Below are 14,895 nucleotides of genomic sequence, written 5' to 3'. Positions count from 1 at the left end.
GGACTCCATATAAATTGCTCCAGTCTGATAATGACTCCTTTACACATATTCTAATTTTAGAAAAGTCTGTTTTTCTAAAGTCTAACACTTTTGTTTTTGTGTGGTGTGACTCAGTCACTGTTCTTATATTAAACCACACTGACTGATGATCACTGGATCCTAAACTTTCACCTACAGTAATATCTGATACCAAATCTCCATTTGTTAACACTAAATCTAGTATGGCCTCTTTACGAGTTGGCTCCTCAACGACTTGTTTTAGAGACAATCCCAGTAGGGAGTTTAGAATATGTGTGCTCCTGGCACAAGTAGCTATTTTTGTTTTCCAATTCACATCAGGAAGATTAAAGTCACCCATGATGATAACTTCCCCCTTCATTGTCATTTTAGCTATTTCTTCAACTAGTAAATTATCTAACTCTTCAGTATTACAACATACACTTAAAGAGTAACCGTATACTCATATTTACGGTCACAACATAAGAGCTAGCTAAAAGTTAATTATTAAGCTCGGCTTTATTTAAGAAAAATATTTTTTGTTCTTGTGGCGCACATTGGCATTCAATGTACACGTTTCAACGCAAAGGACCTTGAATGTACAGGCATTAATATATTCAGAAAAAAAACCTCCAAAAAACACAGGCATCTGTTCTTCGTTAATAATGAGATACAACCAGCACAAACCTGAAATAAACAGAAAGTTACCTGATTGCTTTCCTTAATTCAGTTTCAGCAGCCTGATTTTCATTTGGGTTTATTTTTGCTCTGAATCTGCGATATTTCTCGGATTCCTCTCTCTCAGTTTGCTGAAGGTTTAGCCTTTTGATTCCTTTAGCTAGATGGCTCATTGAGAACTGCAAGGGCACAGTTCTCTTTGTGATATTTATTGGTGCGTCTACTGTGTCTGCTTGCAATTTGCCTGATGTAAAGTTGACGACGGGGACTGGCTCATCTTGCATTTTTATACGCTTGGAATTTGGAATACAACCATCAATATACAGTTGTCGTTTTTCTGATACACTTTCTGCCCCATCCTCCTTGAATTCAGGTTTCAGATTTTGAGGATTGTCAAGGACTATAGGTGGACCAACTTCTTCATTGTCCACCGGTGAGTCAGAAGAGACAGTCAAAGCTTCAGTGCTATGGTTATTAAAGAACTTAGGGTTACTGCAGTCTCCATCAAAGTCTGGTGCAGTAGTGGTTGCCCTCCCAGAATCACAATCACTTTCGAAAGATACATTTTTTTGTGAAAGTTTTGGAGTCAACGGTTCTCTTTTTTCAGGACTTGTACAGGGAACAGTTTGGGAAACACCATTTTGATCTTTTGAAGAAACACTAAAAAATGCTTGAAGCGTCTTTTGACTTGGAGATGGGATGTGTCCTTTGTCGAGTTTTGCATGTTGTGAGTTACTTGGAGTTTTGTGATGAATGGAGAAGGCCTCTCTTAGTTTAGAGATAGAAAGTTTACCTTTATCAAATGCATTTGTTTGTCCTGTGATGGACGATTCAAAGCTCTCTGAGCTTACATTTCTGATGTTGCCTAATGGAAGAGGAAAAAGTGGTTTGGAAATATTCAAAATGTTCAGACAAGACAAACAGGTGAGTTATAGTTAACTATTTTAAATGTATTTCTCCAGCACCATCAGGCCAACAAGAAAGTACATGGGATATTGCATGTTTTACATCATACATATATACATACACACACACACACACTGGATTAAAAAACAGCAATGTGTTGGCTCTAATCAGTGTTCTTTTGTATTCTCATAACATGAGGTACTAAAAGAAGCAATCACTAGATTTGTTTGGCATACCTATGGCATCCTGCAGAGTCTGGTTCACATCAAGCTTATTCACATTACCGCTGTACATGGCCATCAATGAGGTTTTAAGGACTGCAAGTAACAGCTTTTCTTCTTGTAACAAAATCTGCCGCTTGTCTGGCGTGACATTGATATCAACGCATTCTGCAAATAAAATCACATTCATTTGATGAATAAACAAAACAGGTTCTAAGCGTCTTACGCTATTTGTGATTTAATTAAAATATCCAGGATGTAAGGGACAACTTTAAGGCTCTCATTTTATTATCCTATGGATGGTGAATAATGATTACAGAACAAAAACAAACCTCAATTTTCACATTATCCTCCTATAGTGGATAGAATCCAGCAACACAAGTCATTTCTATGAAGGCATTTTATGGGGCATACACGAGAAATACAATTACCCCATATATCAAACACTAATCAATTGATAAAATGTTATATTTTATTATTCTGTACTGAAAGTAAAAAACTGCTGTCAGAATTCTCTGGTGTAATAAAATTGTGATCTTCAGAACGAACCGATACCAGGATAGCACTATAGATTAGCCTGTAATTTGTCTAAAGATATTTACATAAAATGACAAGACATCTCACCTGAATTGACACAGATATTAAGAACAACAAAGGGATACTGATGCCTGTTGTACATATGATACACCTCATTCACGACCTTGGATACCTTAAGAGATGGAATAGAAGTGAGTAGCTAATTCGGATATATTTCAATGATACAGATATTATTTTTGTACTGTTCCATTCAAATATATATCGTTGATATATTTAAAGGGGTACAGAATAGGGATGTATATTTAAAGATACGGTTTACATTTCCTGACACTTATAACCACCTGAGGGCTGCACCAAAGCCTTTCCCAGCCAATTAGCAGGGGATGTTAGCGGAGGCTTGGAATCTCATTGTTAATGCGGTAAAATACAGCTGTCTACACATTTAATAGAGGGGGGCTTTAACTAGGTCTTCCATACTGATTATTCAAGAAAGAGAGAAACTAAATGCAAGCACTAACTGGCTGACTGTGACTAGGGCAGTTTGCACACTTCAATACGATACGGACATACATGCTAGCAAAGGGATAGTATTCTATTTATCTTAATTAAGTTATTACATTTTTACACCATATTAGTTGTGCTTTTACACATTTCTTCTTTAAAGAAAAGAGTGTTTAAAGAAAAATAAGAGAAAAAAAAATAAAAACCAATGACTGTATAAAAGAAAGGCGTAAAAGGAAACGCCAAGTACCATAACCACGTCTGCAGTTACACATGGTTTGAGAACATAGAGAAAGAAACACTTCTTCATCATGTTAGTGGCAGAAGGTACTTTAGGTTCTGGTTTCCCAAAAACTCTTCTGTCACCAACAAGATAAATGGTGCCAATGAGTACGTTACCTTTACAGGGTCGCATGGTCTCTGGTTAATGAAAAAAAACTGTCTGTCCGTAGAACTCCTTCCTACTCCGTGATCTGAGCGGGATATGTACCCTGTAATGCTGAAACACGTCAAATTGGTATTAAAAGCAAAACAAGCATGTATGCAATATTCAAAGGTTAGTAGATGAATTCAGAATGCTATCTAGGGCACTATACGGTCAATTCTAAATAGTCATATTTAAAACACATACGTTTCTGTTTCATAGAGGACATAGGAACATTTTAGTACGACGAGCAATTTGCATTATTGCAAAATGTATGTTGCTTGGAGCACCCTGAGCCCATTCTCATTACGGAGAGTGGCTTATAGCTGCAGTGATTTGGCCGCTTTGAAACAGTTCACCAAGGCGGTCAATCATGCAGCCCAGGTCACATATATAAGTTTTATACTTACTGTGCATGCAGCATGCGCATGGCACACACACACATACAATAGGAAAGACTGACATTTCTGGAGAGAGCTTATCAGTGGACTGGTGAAATGGATGTCTTGGCTCAAATGGTGAACTAGGCTGTGTGCTAAATTATAGAAGATATTAATTTACAGGGTACCAACAATCATCCTATGTGACCGTGGTAACTGAGTTGTAGAGAAGCGGTTTATTCCATGAAAACCTTCTGGACCGAGGTTTACAGGTTAAGATTGTTCCCCATAGATGAGAAGTTGTGATATAGTGTGTTTCTTAAAGGTAATGCTAAATTGACATATTAGATATTGTGTAATTGTTGTGTTATTAATTGTGTTATTTTAGATTTTGGTTTAAGCCTAGTAGGAGTGTAATTTCTGTATATCAATAAAGCCAATTTTATTTTAAATATCTTATGAATATTGGCCACCACCACTGCCGAGGGCTCCAAAGCATTTTACAACTATTTGTAGAAGATTCTCTATCCGTTGTGGGCAAGTAGAATATAAAGGTAAAACACAGAATCTTTATCCAGGATGACCAGAACATGTTGGGAAACAAATCACCCATGAGTAAAATTAGATTTGGAGCCAACAAAAAGATTGAATATGCAGATAATGCCTCAGCTATAAAGGCTGCTGCGAAGACAACTGATGGTTTTATTCTAAAACTAATTGTATCAATTACCAAGTTATACAATCAATAGACAGCTGTAACAGGCAGACATGCTTACCCAGCATGCCAACCTCTTGGTCTTGTACAATATGTAAAACTAGCACTGTTACTGGCTACAGCCAATTCACAACAGTCTACTCATACCTTTCACACACAAAGTTGAGCACTTGCATTAGCATTATCTGATATGCAAAATTGTTGGAATGGGTTTTGCAAATAACAAAAGGATGAGCAACATTTACAATACAAAGCTGTATTCCTAACACTATAGAGTCCATCTGACTATTCCCCCTCCGCTTCCTTTCCCCTTTCCCTCCCCCGGGATTCAAATATTTAGATAACCCTTTAAACACTCTCGGTGCTGGATCCATATCCACCTTCTCGGACATCATTGCGAGGGGTAACCTAATGCACAGTGAGCACCGCAGGCATATTAGGCCTCCCCTATAGAAAAGCATGACTGTGTGCTTCCCTATGGGGATTTGAAGACCCTCGACTTTCTCATGCAAAAGTGTGAAGACGTCCAACATCTTTTCACTGAGTCAAACTCCATGAAACAGCAGGAAGCGCCTCTAGTGGCTATCTGGTAAAAAGCAACTAGAGGCAATCTTAACCCTTCTTAATGCAAGTCTTTATGGAAACATTGCAGTTCCTCTAAAATGCAATGTTTTCACTTGCTGGGTCAAGGAGACAGGGAAACTGCACTTAGACCACTTCAATGAGAATGCAGTGGTCTGGGTGCCTATAGTGTCACTTTAAAAGGACTGTCATACATAAGTGAAACAGTTTGATAGGAAAGACCATTAGTTTTTTGGTTTTTTTACCAGCTGAGGAAAATTACAATTCCCACAGAGAAACTGCTCCAGAACTACAGGCCCTAAAACGCATTCATTTGTTAGTTTCAATGATAGCATATCAGCGTCAAACTGAGTGATATCTGTGCTACACATGTTCCTTAGTGGAGTACCACAGCAACTTCACATGCGCTGTATTTAGGGCCAGTGTGTCCATAAGGCAATACAAGTGGCCGCCTTAGGGTGCACCAGCCCAGGGAGGTGGGGGGCGCTAGATTAGAGTGACTGGCAGGAGGTGGGCGTACATGCTATACACAGAACGTATTTTGAGTTATTTCAAATTTTGTCACACGAGTGAACCACTGATGCCTGACACGCTTTTGCAACACTGCATCCAACCTAATTGAAATTAAAATAAAAGGCTTAAGGCAGAAAAAAAAGCATATTTAAAACACTCAGGAATAAACAACAATAGGATTGTTGGTGTCCATTAAGTATAATATGGTTGAAATAAAGAGGGGTTGAGACCGCTTGTATGAGAGGGTCTGAGATCAGCCGATTCCTTGGCATGGTAGATGCAGGGCAGGAAGTACTAGCTCGCTGGTAAGAGCCACAGAACGGTAGTGAGGCCAGGTGTCCCAACACCTCCGAACCTCCATAGAGCCTCGCATCAATGGGCCACAGACAGGGGCGCATATATGGCCCAAGTCCTCCTGTATAGGTAACAGCTGAGGATCAGGATGGTTAGACACCTCTGTCGGAGCAGTTGATGCGATGGGAGAGAATCCCCGGTTGCCATCTGCCCAGGTGGAGAGAGGTAGATTGAATCAGACGATTGTGGTCGGTTAGCTCCCTCAGGACCCTCTCTTAGCTGTAGAGTCGCTGCTCTTATTCTAGCTTAACCTAAAAGGCTTGGAAGACTGCCTGTAGATTCTGCAGCCTGTGCCCAATATGGTTACTTTGATCCTGTGGGGTCAGTGTCTAAGTATATCCCTGATGATGGAGTTCATCCGCCATATTGCCAGGATAGATGTATTCAGCCTTGGAGTGAGAGCAGTAGGCAGATGAGGCTTAGGGGCAACACAGTGGGGACAGGGATAACCCTCGCAGGCCCAAAGGTGGGGGGAGCGGAGCAGTGCAGAGTCACTGAGAGCAGGCAGTATTGCGTCAGCCAGGAGATCGTCCGCCTCTACCGCCCAACGCCTCACAAGAAATTCAGGGATCGGCACTATGCAATGCAGATCCATGATATTCCGCTCTGTAGCAGGAATGTCACCGCACTCTGAAAGGGCAAATGAGTCGCTGAAACTAGCAGTTAGGTGAGGATCTCCCTCGACATATGCCAGATTGCCATAAAACTCAGGTCCGGGAGGGGGGGGGGGTCATTTTTTCTCTTAAAATCTATACATTTGCTATACAAGGGCTAAGAAACTCAATTTCAGAATGATTTTGTGAAAGGTCACTGTTGCCCAGCCCAATAAAAAATAAAAAAATTATTATGAGAATTAAAGGTACATGAGAAACATAGAAACATAGATAGAAACATAGTGCTATAATTGTATACTGTATCTTACTTATAGAATCCGTGTGGCAGGTCAGCATAGCTCAATCCATACTCTTCACAGACTGTTTCGCTAGGAGGCAGCTGAACAAAAGGGATCACACTCTGCAACTGTTAAATGACAAGGAGATACAATCTTTAATTGGAAAATCAAATTAAATTAGTTGCTCAACTGCAAGTTTCAGGTCCATGTACACATTGATTTACATAAATTATTTATAGAAACATTCCGTTGTTTAATTGGTTAAAATTGACTCGGAGAGGGGGGCGGGCCGGGCCGCCGAGCAGAGCGGTCGCAGGAAAGAACAGCTCCTGCAAATAACGACCCATTAAGCCTGGAAATCACGATTTTGACTACCCACATTACTCACCACTGCGACCGTAGATGGGTAAGGGCCACCCGGGTAAGGGAGGCTTGCTCCCGGAGTTCTAGTCCCCCGGAGGGGAGATCTCTACTATACCAGGCGGGACCTTTCCTGGCGGTGAGTGGAGTGGACGGCCGCCGCTCCACTATCCTGCTCAACAGAGCCCGACAACCATGCCGCACCTGTGCGGGCCCGGCCCCGGTCCCCCCCGCCCCTGTGCCGGGGGGGTGATCCCGGTCCCCAACTCGCAGCCAAACCCAGAGGCCATATCTTGCCAGGCCGCTGTGAAGGCCCGAAGCCTGAATCCAAGATGGCGGAGGCCGCGAGTGCAAGCGCTGACTCACAGAGCCCAAAACAGGCCGCTGATCCCTGCTGGCAAGACACACGAGGGAACCAGCAGCGAGCAAACACCACGGGGCCCCAAACAGACGCTGACCATCAGTGGCAGAAGGGTGAAGAGGAGGGGAGACGCACAGCACAAGGCGGCGCAACAAACACCGATACCGGCGCCAGGCAACAAGCTATCTACCTTCAAGCGGCTCTGGAGGAGCCCTCACGCCGAGTTCCAGTTCCAAGCATACAGAGTGGGCGTAGGATGACCATCGAGACCTACCGCAAAGACTAGCCAAGCTCTCCAGTACACGGAAGCAGGCTCAGACCACTCTGCCCACAGATGACTTCCTTAACCCACATTAATAGTCTATTTTATCGCCTGAGCGTCAGTCTCCCGCAGATCACCAGTAGCACCAGATAAGAGAGACATTATCTCGAGCCCACAGGGCTCTCATCATTCTCCTAATGTACAGTTGACTCAGGTTAGCCAGCATGTGTAATAAGACAAGAAATACCAAGGTCTGGGGAGTAGATTGTCTTAGCCACTTCTCCAGGCGTAAAGTCACTGCTTTAGCACTGTTTTCAAATAATTGCCTCACTGCGGCTCCAGCCTACATTGATTAGCTTGCCTAGGTCTACTAAACGACAGAAAATTTATACGTTACTGTGGGGTTTTGGGCTAATGAACCGAGCATGTTAGACTCCGGTCTTCTACTTAATATAATTTTTGAAGCTACTATATATGCCAAGTCACGTTACCCTAATCTGTGTGCATGCATCTCTTGCTATAGATGCTCGTATTTACTAAACTTGCGACTTTCTCAGCAATACCTTAACCAAAAAAAAAAAAAATGTGCAGTTTTAATCCTGTGTCACAGTTTGTCACTTTTGAAAAGTCTGTAAATGCTGTTGTGGCACTGCAGATATGCTTGTACCTTCTTTTGCATGACAAAAATAAAGAATTAAAAAAAAAAAAAGAAATATTGACTCGGAGAAACAATGGGAAAGAATTTAATTCCCTGACTGATAAAGATGGATTTGGATTAGGAGTGATTATCTCCTGGGTGTTCTGGGGATGTGATAATCAGCAGACAAGACAAAACAGAAGATATGAGAACACTAACAGAGACATTAGCTACACTTCATCAAAGAGGATTACAAAAGATTCTCTAGGGTTGCTGAATAATTTCATACAAAGAGAGAACTTGGTTCTGGACTGCCCTTTGAGGGTGACCACAGTTTGATATACGAATGGCATAGATTTCCTCGGTAATGGGAAAATACTTGTTTGAGACCCGAACGAGAACCAACTAAAGACAAACAAACTAAAACATAGAGCAAAAGAATGCGGAGAACTGACGGACAACAAGCTTGCCCTTCGTTGGTCCCCGCTAGGGTCTCAAGTTGGTTTTGGTTCCACTTGTGGTATTACAAAGAGAACCCGAACCATTTGCATATCAGATGGATTCCACTCTAAAGGCAGTCCAACTCCAAAATGATATTTGCTCCTACTGTTTCTTACAACCTAATTTAGGTGATAATCACCAAGAGATAAAAGATGTTGGCATCAGCTAAACCGACGTCAATGCTTACTTCCAGAGATGCTTTGTCCTGATTTGACTTATAATGGCATTTTATTTTTTAGAAACCGAATGGGTTTAATACTTTGGATAGTAAAGCGTGGAATGTACATCTTATCCAGCGTGTATGTTGAAGAGAAAAAAAAGCTCCATGATGTACAACATAACTTTTACCCACCATCTACAGCCCGATCACAAACAGCTCTCTCAAATGAAATAAATTGTTATGTATTAATAAGCTTGAGCTAATGACGGTGCAGTTACCTGCTTCTGACCAAACACAGCTCCTATGTTCTCCTTTACATTGCTTGTACTGCCACTGGAACACACCACAAGATTTCTTTTGCCTTGGCCAAGTTGATTGGTACAGTTGATGCGAACCCCAGTTGAGATGATGCAATAGGCCTGCAGAACTTGCACCATTTTGCCAAACTCCTTACAAAGAAAAAGGAAAATAAAATAATAAATATATATATATATATATATATATATATATATATATATATATTGCAGTTGTGATGGATTTAGCAATACCCAGTGACTATAACATCAGGAAGAAGAAACATGAAAAGATGGACAAATACCAAGGACTGAAAGGACAGCTAGAAAGTATATGGAAAGTGAAGGCAGTAGTAATCCCAGTTGTGATCAAAGCACTCAGGGCTGTGACTCCCAAGTTGGGGGAGTGGCTTCAACAGATTCCAGGTGGGACATCTGAGATCGCGGTCCAGAAGAGTGCAGTTCTAGGAACATTTAAAGGATCACTTAAAGGAAGACAGCCACTAGAGGTTGGATTAACCCTGCTATGTAAACATAGCAGTTTCTCTGAAACTGCTATGTTTACATGTGAAGGGTTAAAACTTGAGGGACCTGGCACCCAGACCACTTCATCGAGCTGAATTGGTCTGGGTGACTATATAGTGTCCCTTTAAGATACTGCGCAAAACCCTCAAAGTCACAGGCTTCTGGTAGAGGACCTGAGAATGAGGAATAAACATACCATCCAAGAGGGGTGAAAAAAAAAATCATATAGATTGATGGTGTGAAATGTTGATTCACAATAAAAGTTAAAAGTTAAGCTTACATTTTTTATGGAACCCTAGAGAGCTATCCACAATGTATATATATATATATTTTAGAACTGTTTTTCTGGAAGTAGAAAGGTTCACAAAATAAAAAAATATATAAATAAACCAGAAATGATGTCCCCCTAAAATAGCAATTTGACATATAGAGCGAGAGATAGCTCAGTCAGTCAAATCACCTAAATATCATCTGATCAAACCTCACGGTAACAATGACTATCCCAGCAGGGTCAACTCACCTTTTCCCCCAATGATACATGGTGACTAATACTACAAAGACTCTTTGCTAAACAATGTTACCTTTTTGACATTCCGTTGAAATTCTTTGTGTCGGACTGGAAGAGTGTAAAAGAGCTGCTGGATAGTGACAGTTGTCCCTTGCTGTCGAGGAAATGGGGATTTTTGGACAATTTTTCCATTTTGATCAAACACCAAGCGAGTTCCAACAGCAGCACTTTTGTGGCAGGTACAAATCACAAGGTCACTATTTAAAATGAAGAGCTATTTACATATATGATGTAGTGTGAGCAAAAAAAACCCATAACTAATATACAAAGTAAACCAGCCATTTATTTTCTGAAGAGATTTACAGAGAAATCACAGACAACAAAATGTGTAGATGACAAGCTTCGTTTCATAAAGCCATACAAATAGGATCTATACCAGGGGTAGGCAACCTTTTTCTAGCACCGTGCCAGAACAAGATCTTGATATCCCTTGGGTGCTGCAGTCACTTTGTAGCTTTGTATTGGTGCGTATGTGGGATGTTATATTCTATAAATGTTCATCAGTAGCTTGTGGTATTGCATATGATACCTTTGAATGTGGGCTCTGTATGGGGGCTACTTGTGGAATTACAGGTGAGCGGCAGCTTGTGGGGTTGTGTACGTTTATGTGAATTTTCACTGGTGCTGTTTTTGTATTATCTGTATGAGAAGGAGGCTTCTTCTGCAGCTCTGTGTATATCTGGGAGTGTGGGTGGATTCCCTGGGGTCTAGTGGGGACCGGGATGGCTAGGTACAGTGCTGAGATAGCTACTGTGGGCTGCTCTACTTCAGTGCCGATTCCTGTTCACAAGTGCTGGTAGGAGGTGCTCTAAGTGCTGGGACTCCTGATAGGCCAGGGCCTGTTTGTGTCTGGCAGCCTTGAGTGCTGTTCACACAGACCTTGAGTGCCATAGGTTGCTGACCCCTGATCTATACACTATGTTGGTAAAATCAACAGTAAACCTATCCACTGACAGCAGCAATACTCCATCTTAAAGGGACACAGTAGTCACCCTAACCATTTCATCTTATTGAATTGGCTGTAGTGCTGGAACCCTCTAGCTCCTGTCCTCCATTCTGGGTTAAACCATTGTCCAGTGGTTTAACACTAAAATAGGGTCCTTGGCCACTCATAGCACAGCACCAACTAGAGAGTACACCTTTCCTTCTAGCATATAAATTCATATCAGCAATGGGCACTGTAATAGGTTGAATGTGGTAAGCTGAAACTCTCAGTCTATCACAGCTGATCATTTGTGCTGAGACTAATGGTTGCTCATTAGCCTAAGTAGCATTAAACCATTGAATAGAATTTACCACTGAATTGAAGGATGGCACCAGGGGCTTCTAGACATTATAACCACCTCAATGAAATGAAGCAGTTACAGTCCATGCAGTGTCGCTTTAAATTTGTAAGACGAAGTAGGGTATTATGCACAGTAAAATAAAATTGCTCTGTACACAAAGTCAACATGCTAGATTCGCTGTTCCTGAGAAATCCAAGGAGTTTATAACAATTTTGTACCAAAACAGGTCACTGTAAGAGCAACAAGCTAAATAAAACCATTTATACAAGATGTACAGCTCGCTGTAGTGGGTATCTTCTCTAGAGTTCCATAGCACCATCCTCTAGTTCAATATCAGACTATTTAGGACCGGTGTGATACAAACTGAAGGTTTTCAAGGCAGCTTTGGACCACCACAATTCTTAATTCAGAATAATGGCAGAGTTTAGAATTTCAAGTGCTATGTCACTAGCTAAACGTGAAAAAGTTACTCACCACAGCAAGCCATGCCACACACTTATTAGTGGTCAATTTCTACTCGCCAGTGATACATTTAGACTCACCAGCGGCTAATGATGATTTCAAAATTTGATCCCCAATAATGGGATTTTAGATTACAGAAATAATGACAGCAATGTAAATAAAATTTAATTTCTGTACCTTAATGCACACAAGGAACTTAGAGCTTCTCCACGAAAACCGAATGTTTCAACACTAACGAGATCAGAAAAATCCTGTATCTTGGAAGTGTGATGCTTGAGAGCTAAACAAAAAAACAAAAAAAACATTATAGAGAAAATAAAACACCAAATACCTAAAGAATAGATCTTGTAACAAGACTGTACATTCACTATAACAAAAAAACAAAACTAATGGAAAACTTGTACCAGGGACATACTATAGGACAAGCAAAACAAAGTGCTATGCATTGAGAACAATACCACATTTAATGTTCTAAAACTGGAACAATCAAAAATTGTAGGTCTCTTGATTGCTCAATTTTTAGAATGTCACCCCAGGATAGTACCCTTTATACAAAATGTTTTCCTGATAGTGGTATGCACTTTTGTTCATTTAAATTAAAGGGACACTCCAGAACACTAAAGCACTTGCTGCTTGCTGAAGTTGTTGTGGATCCAAATAATGATCTTTGTTATATTCAGAGGAAGCCCAAATTGTTGTTACAAGTGCACTTGGAGAAGCGAGAATTAGACACCAGACACCTGTTGGTATTCAAAATAAGCCTCTGACGTTTTATTCATCAGCTGGGTTTTATACATTAAAAAGTAAGTGCTTACGTGCAAATACTCAAAGGACAGTAATAGGAAGGGAGTACAGATAAGACATAGGGATGAGCGTCATGTACACATAACAAATAAGTTTCAAGGTAAGAGAGAACAAAAAGATTAGAGAAGAGACATCTCAGGTGGGGGCTCTCTGCTCCCGGAACTTAGACATATATGGTCTTAAGTGTTGTTCAAGCATTTCCTAATTCCAAGTTAGCCAATTTTAATATAGGATATCATTATATGACACCTATAAGCTTGAGCCTTGGAATCAAGATAAATTCTATCACAAGTACTTTATGTGGGAAGTACTTACAAAAATTGCAGAGTTCAGTAGAAATTGGCAATTTTATAAATTTGATAACCTTGTTACACACCCTGGCTGTCAATCTGACAACAGGTCCTGTTACTTCCTGGTTGCTTAGCTCAGTGGAGCTAAACTCAAGAGGCAGCAATCGCACAAAGTGTCTGCCTTGCAAAGACATCTCATTGAGCTAATTTGGGAAGTCTGTGATTAGACAGCCACAGAAAGTCTGGGTGGTGTAGAAAGGGGATGGCTTGCAAAGACAAGAGATCTACATTTGGAGGCCATTTTTAGATACCACCCCACCCAACCCCCATGAAAGCATGTATAATTAATGAAAATGTATGTGTGTGTTCATTGTGTGCACAGCACTTTATATTATTTTTATTTGGTCAGTGGAGTGTCCCTTTAACCCACTTATTAGAAAAGTACTTACTTAATCCTTCAAAATTGTGTTCTTCCACTCCACAGCCATTATCAGAGACTTCTATGAGTTCAGCTCCATGATCCTTAAGTTTTATGTCTACAACAAAATAACATATACGAAACAGTGAGACATAGAGCGACAAATTAGCAATGTCCAATCTTTTTGACAGCATTTTAAAATTTGTATGTTTTTTTTTTTTTGTTTGTTTTTTTAAATTCTTTATTTTGTCGTGCATAAATGGTACATAGGTACCTATCCTGCCACAACAGCAGAAATAGGCTATAGACAGGTATACAGTTTTGTGACATAGAGTTATCAACGATTATACAGCACTTTTTTGTGAGTTTTTGCATTTGATAGGACATGGCCGAGGTTAACTGAGATCTTCCTAAAGTTTGCAAGGCATGTCGTTACTCATGAGTTATATCCTGCTTGGAATTGAGGTTGTGATTGTGGTTCTGTGGCAATGTGCATAAAGAGGGTGCTTGTTTATGGGTAGGTGTCAATAATGTCTCAGAATCATGCTTGCCTCCAACAGTACCGTGTAGGTCCTATGACTGTGCTTAATTCCAGTACGGGGTGTTACCGATCTGTACTTTGATATCTTATTGATCGTGCATGTGTTTGCCATCCCTCCGGGTGCCTTTCTATCTCAGTGTGGTGTTCAGTGATAGGTGTGTACTGTGTGGACTGAGTGGTACCCCTAGGGGGCCTGCGGGGGGGGGGGGGGGGGTTGTCATCTCGTCTATTGGGAGTGTATGTGCTGGCTTGTCGGTAGGTGTCTGTGGTGAATTCGGAGCCCAGAAGGGGGGTCCCCGTGTGTCAGGCAGGAGTAAGTAAGAGACCCTATCGATCGTGCCAGGAATTGAGCTGCTGTATGCTGTGCAACTTGGGAGCAGGGAAACTGGGGTATAACAATCTTTGCTGAAACATGGGTATAAGTCTTCAACACTTGCTCTCTAACTTGAGCTGCGCTATGCTGAGTAGCATTTAAACAGGTAAATAAACATTTAGTTCGTTAGTGTCCGAAGGACCCGGTTGTCCATAGTCTCTATGCAGTGTCCTACGGATTGTTTTTCTCGGCTACCTTCATATCGGCTGTTGGTGTGTCAGGTCGGGGCGTGACATGGAGGGGCCGCTGTTATCTGGGTCCCAGGTGCCCTCTAGGGTTTGTGTGTCTGCCGCTTTCAGTCCCAGCGTTTCAAGAAAAGTCGGGGCTTCTGCAAGAGAGGTAAGCGTATGGGTA

At 41.1% G+C, this 14,895-nt stretch overlaps 1 protein-coding gene across 1 annotated transcript in view; it reads right to left on the bottom strand.

The window, feature by feature from the left end:
- PMS2 (PMS1 homolog 2, mismatch repair system component) overlaps nucleotides 1–14,895 on the bottom strand; it is a 33,095-nt gene that overhangs the window by 13,947 nt on the left and 4,253 nt on the right. The window contains exons 3-11 of the mRNA XM_063428871.1: nucleotides 13,659–13,745; nucleotides 12,293–12,395; nucleotides 10,381–10,564; nucleotides 9,260–9,430; nucleotides 6,731–6,828; nucleotides 3,240–3,339; nucleotides 2,427–2,511; nucleotides 1,818–1,970; nucleotides 706–1,540 (exon numbers count right to left, since the gene is read on the bottom strand). Coding sequence (XP_063284941.1) covers nucleotides 706–1,540; nucleotides 1,818–1,970; nucleotides 2,427–2,511; nucleotides 3,240–3,339; nucleotides 6,731–6,828; nucleotides 9,260–9,430; nucleotides 10,381–10,564; nucleotides 12,293–12,395; nucleotides 13,659–13,745 — 1,816 coding nt within the window. The remainder of the gene's footprint in view (nucleotides 1–705; nucleotides 1,541–1,817; nucleotides 1,971–2,426; nucleotides 2,512–3,239; nucleotides 3,340–6,730; nucleotides 6,829–9,259; nucleotides 9,431–10,380; nucleotides 10,565–12,292; nucleotides 12,396–13,658; nucleotides 13,746–14,895) is intronic.

Source organism: Pelobates fuscus, chromosome 8, assembly GCF_036172605.1.
Source record: "Pelobates fuscus isolate aPelFus1 chromosome 8, aPelFus1.pri, whole genome shotgun sequence".
NCBI classification, from domain to species: Eukaryota; Metazoa; Chordata; class Amphibia; order Anura; family Pelobatidae; genus Pelobates; species Pelobates fuscus.
Note: the sequence above shows the minus strand (reverse complement) of the source record. Positions and strands in the feature narration are given on the sequence as shown.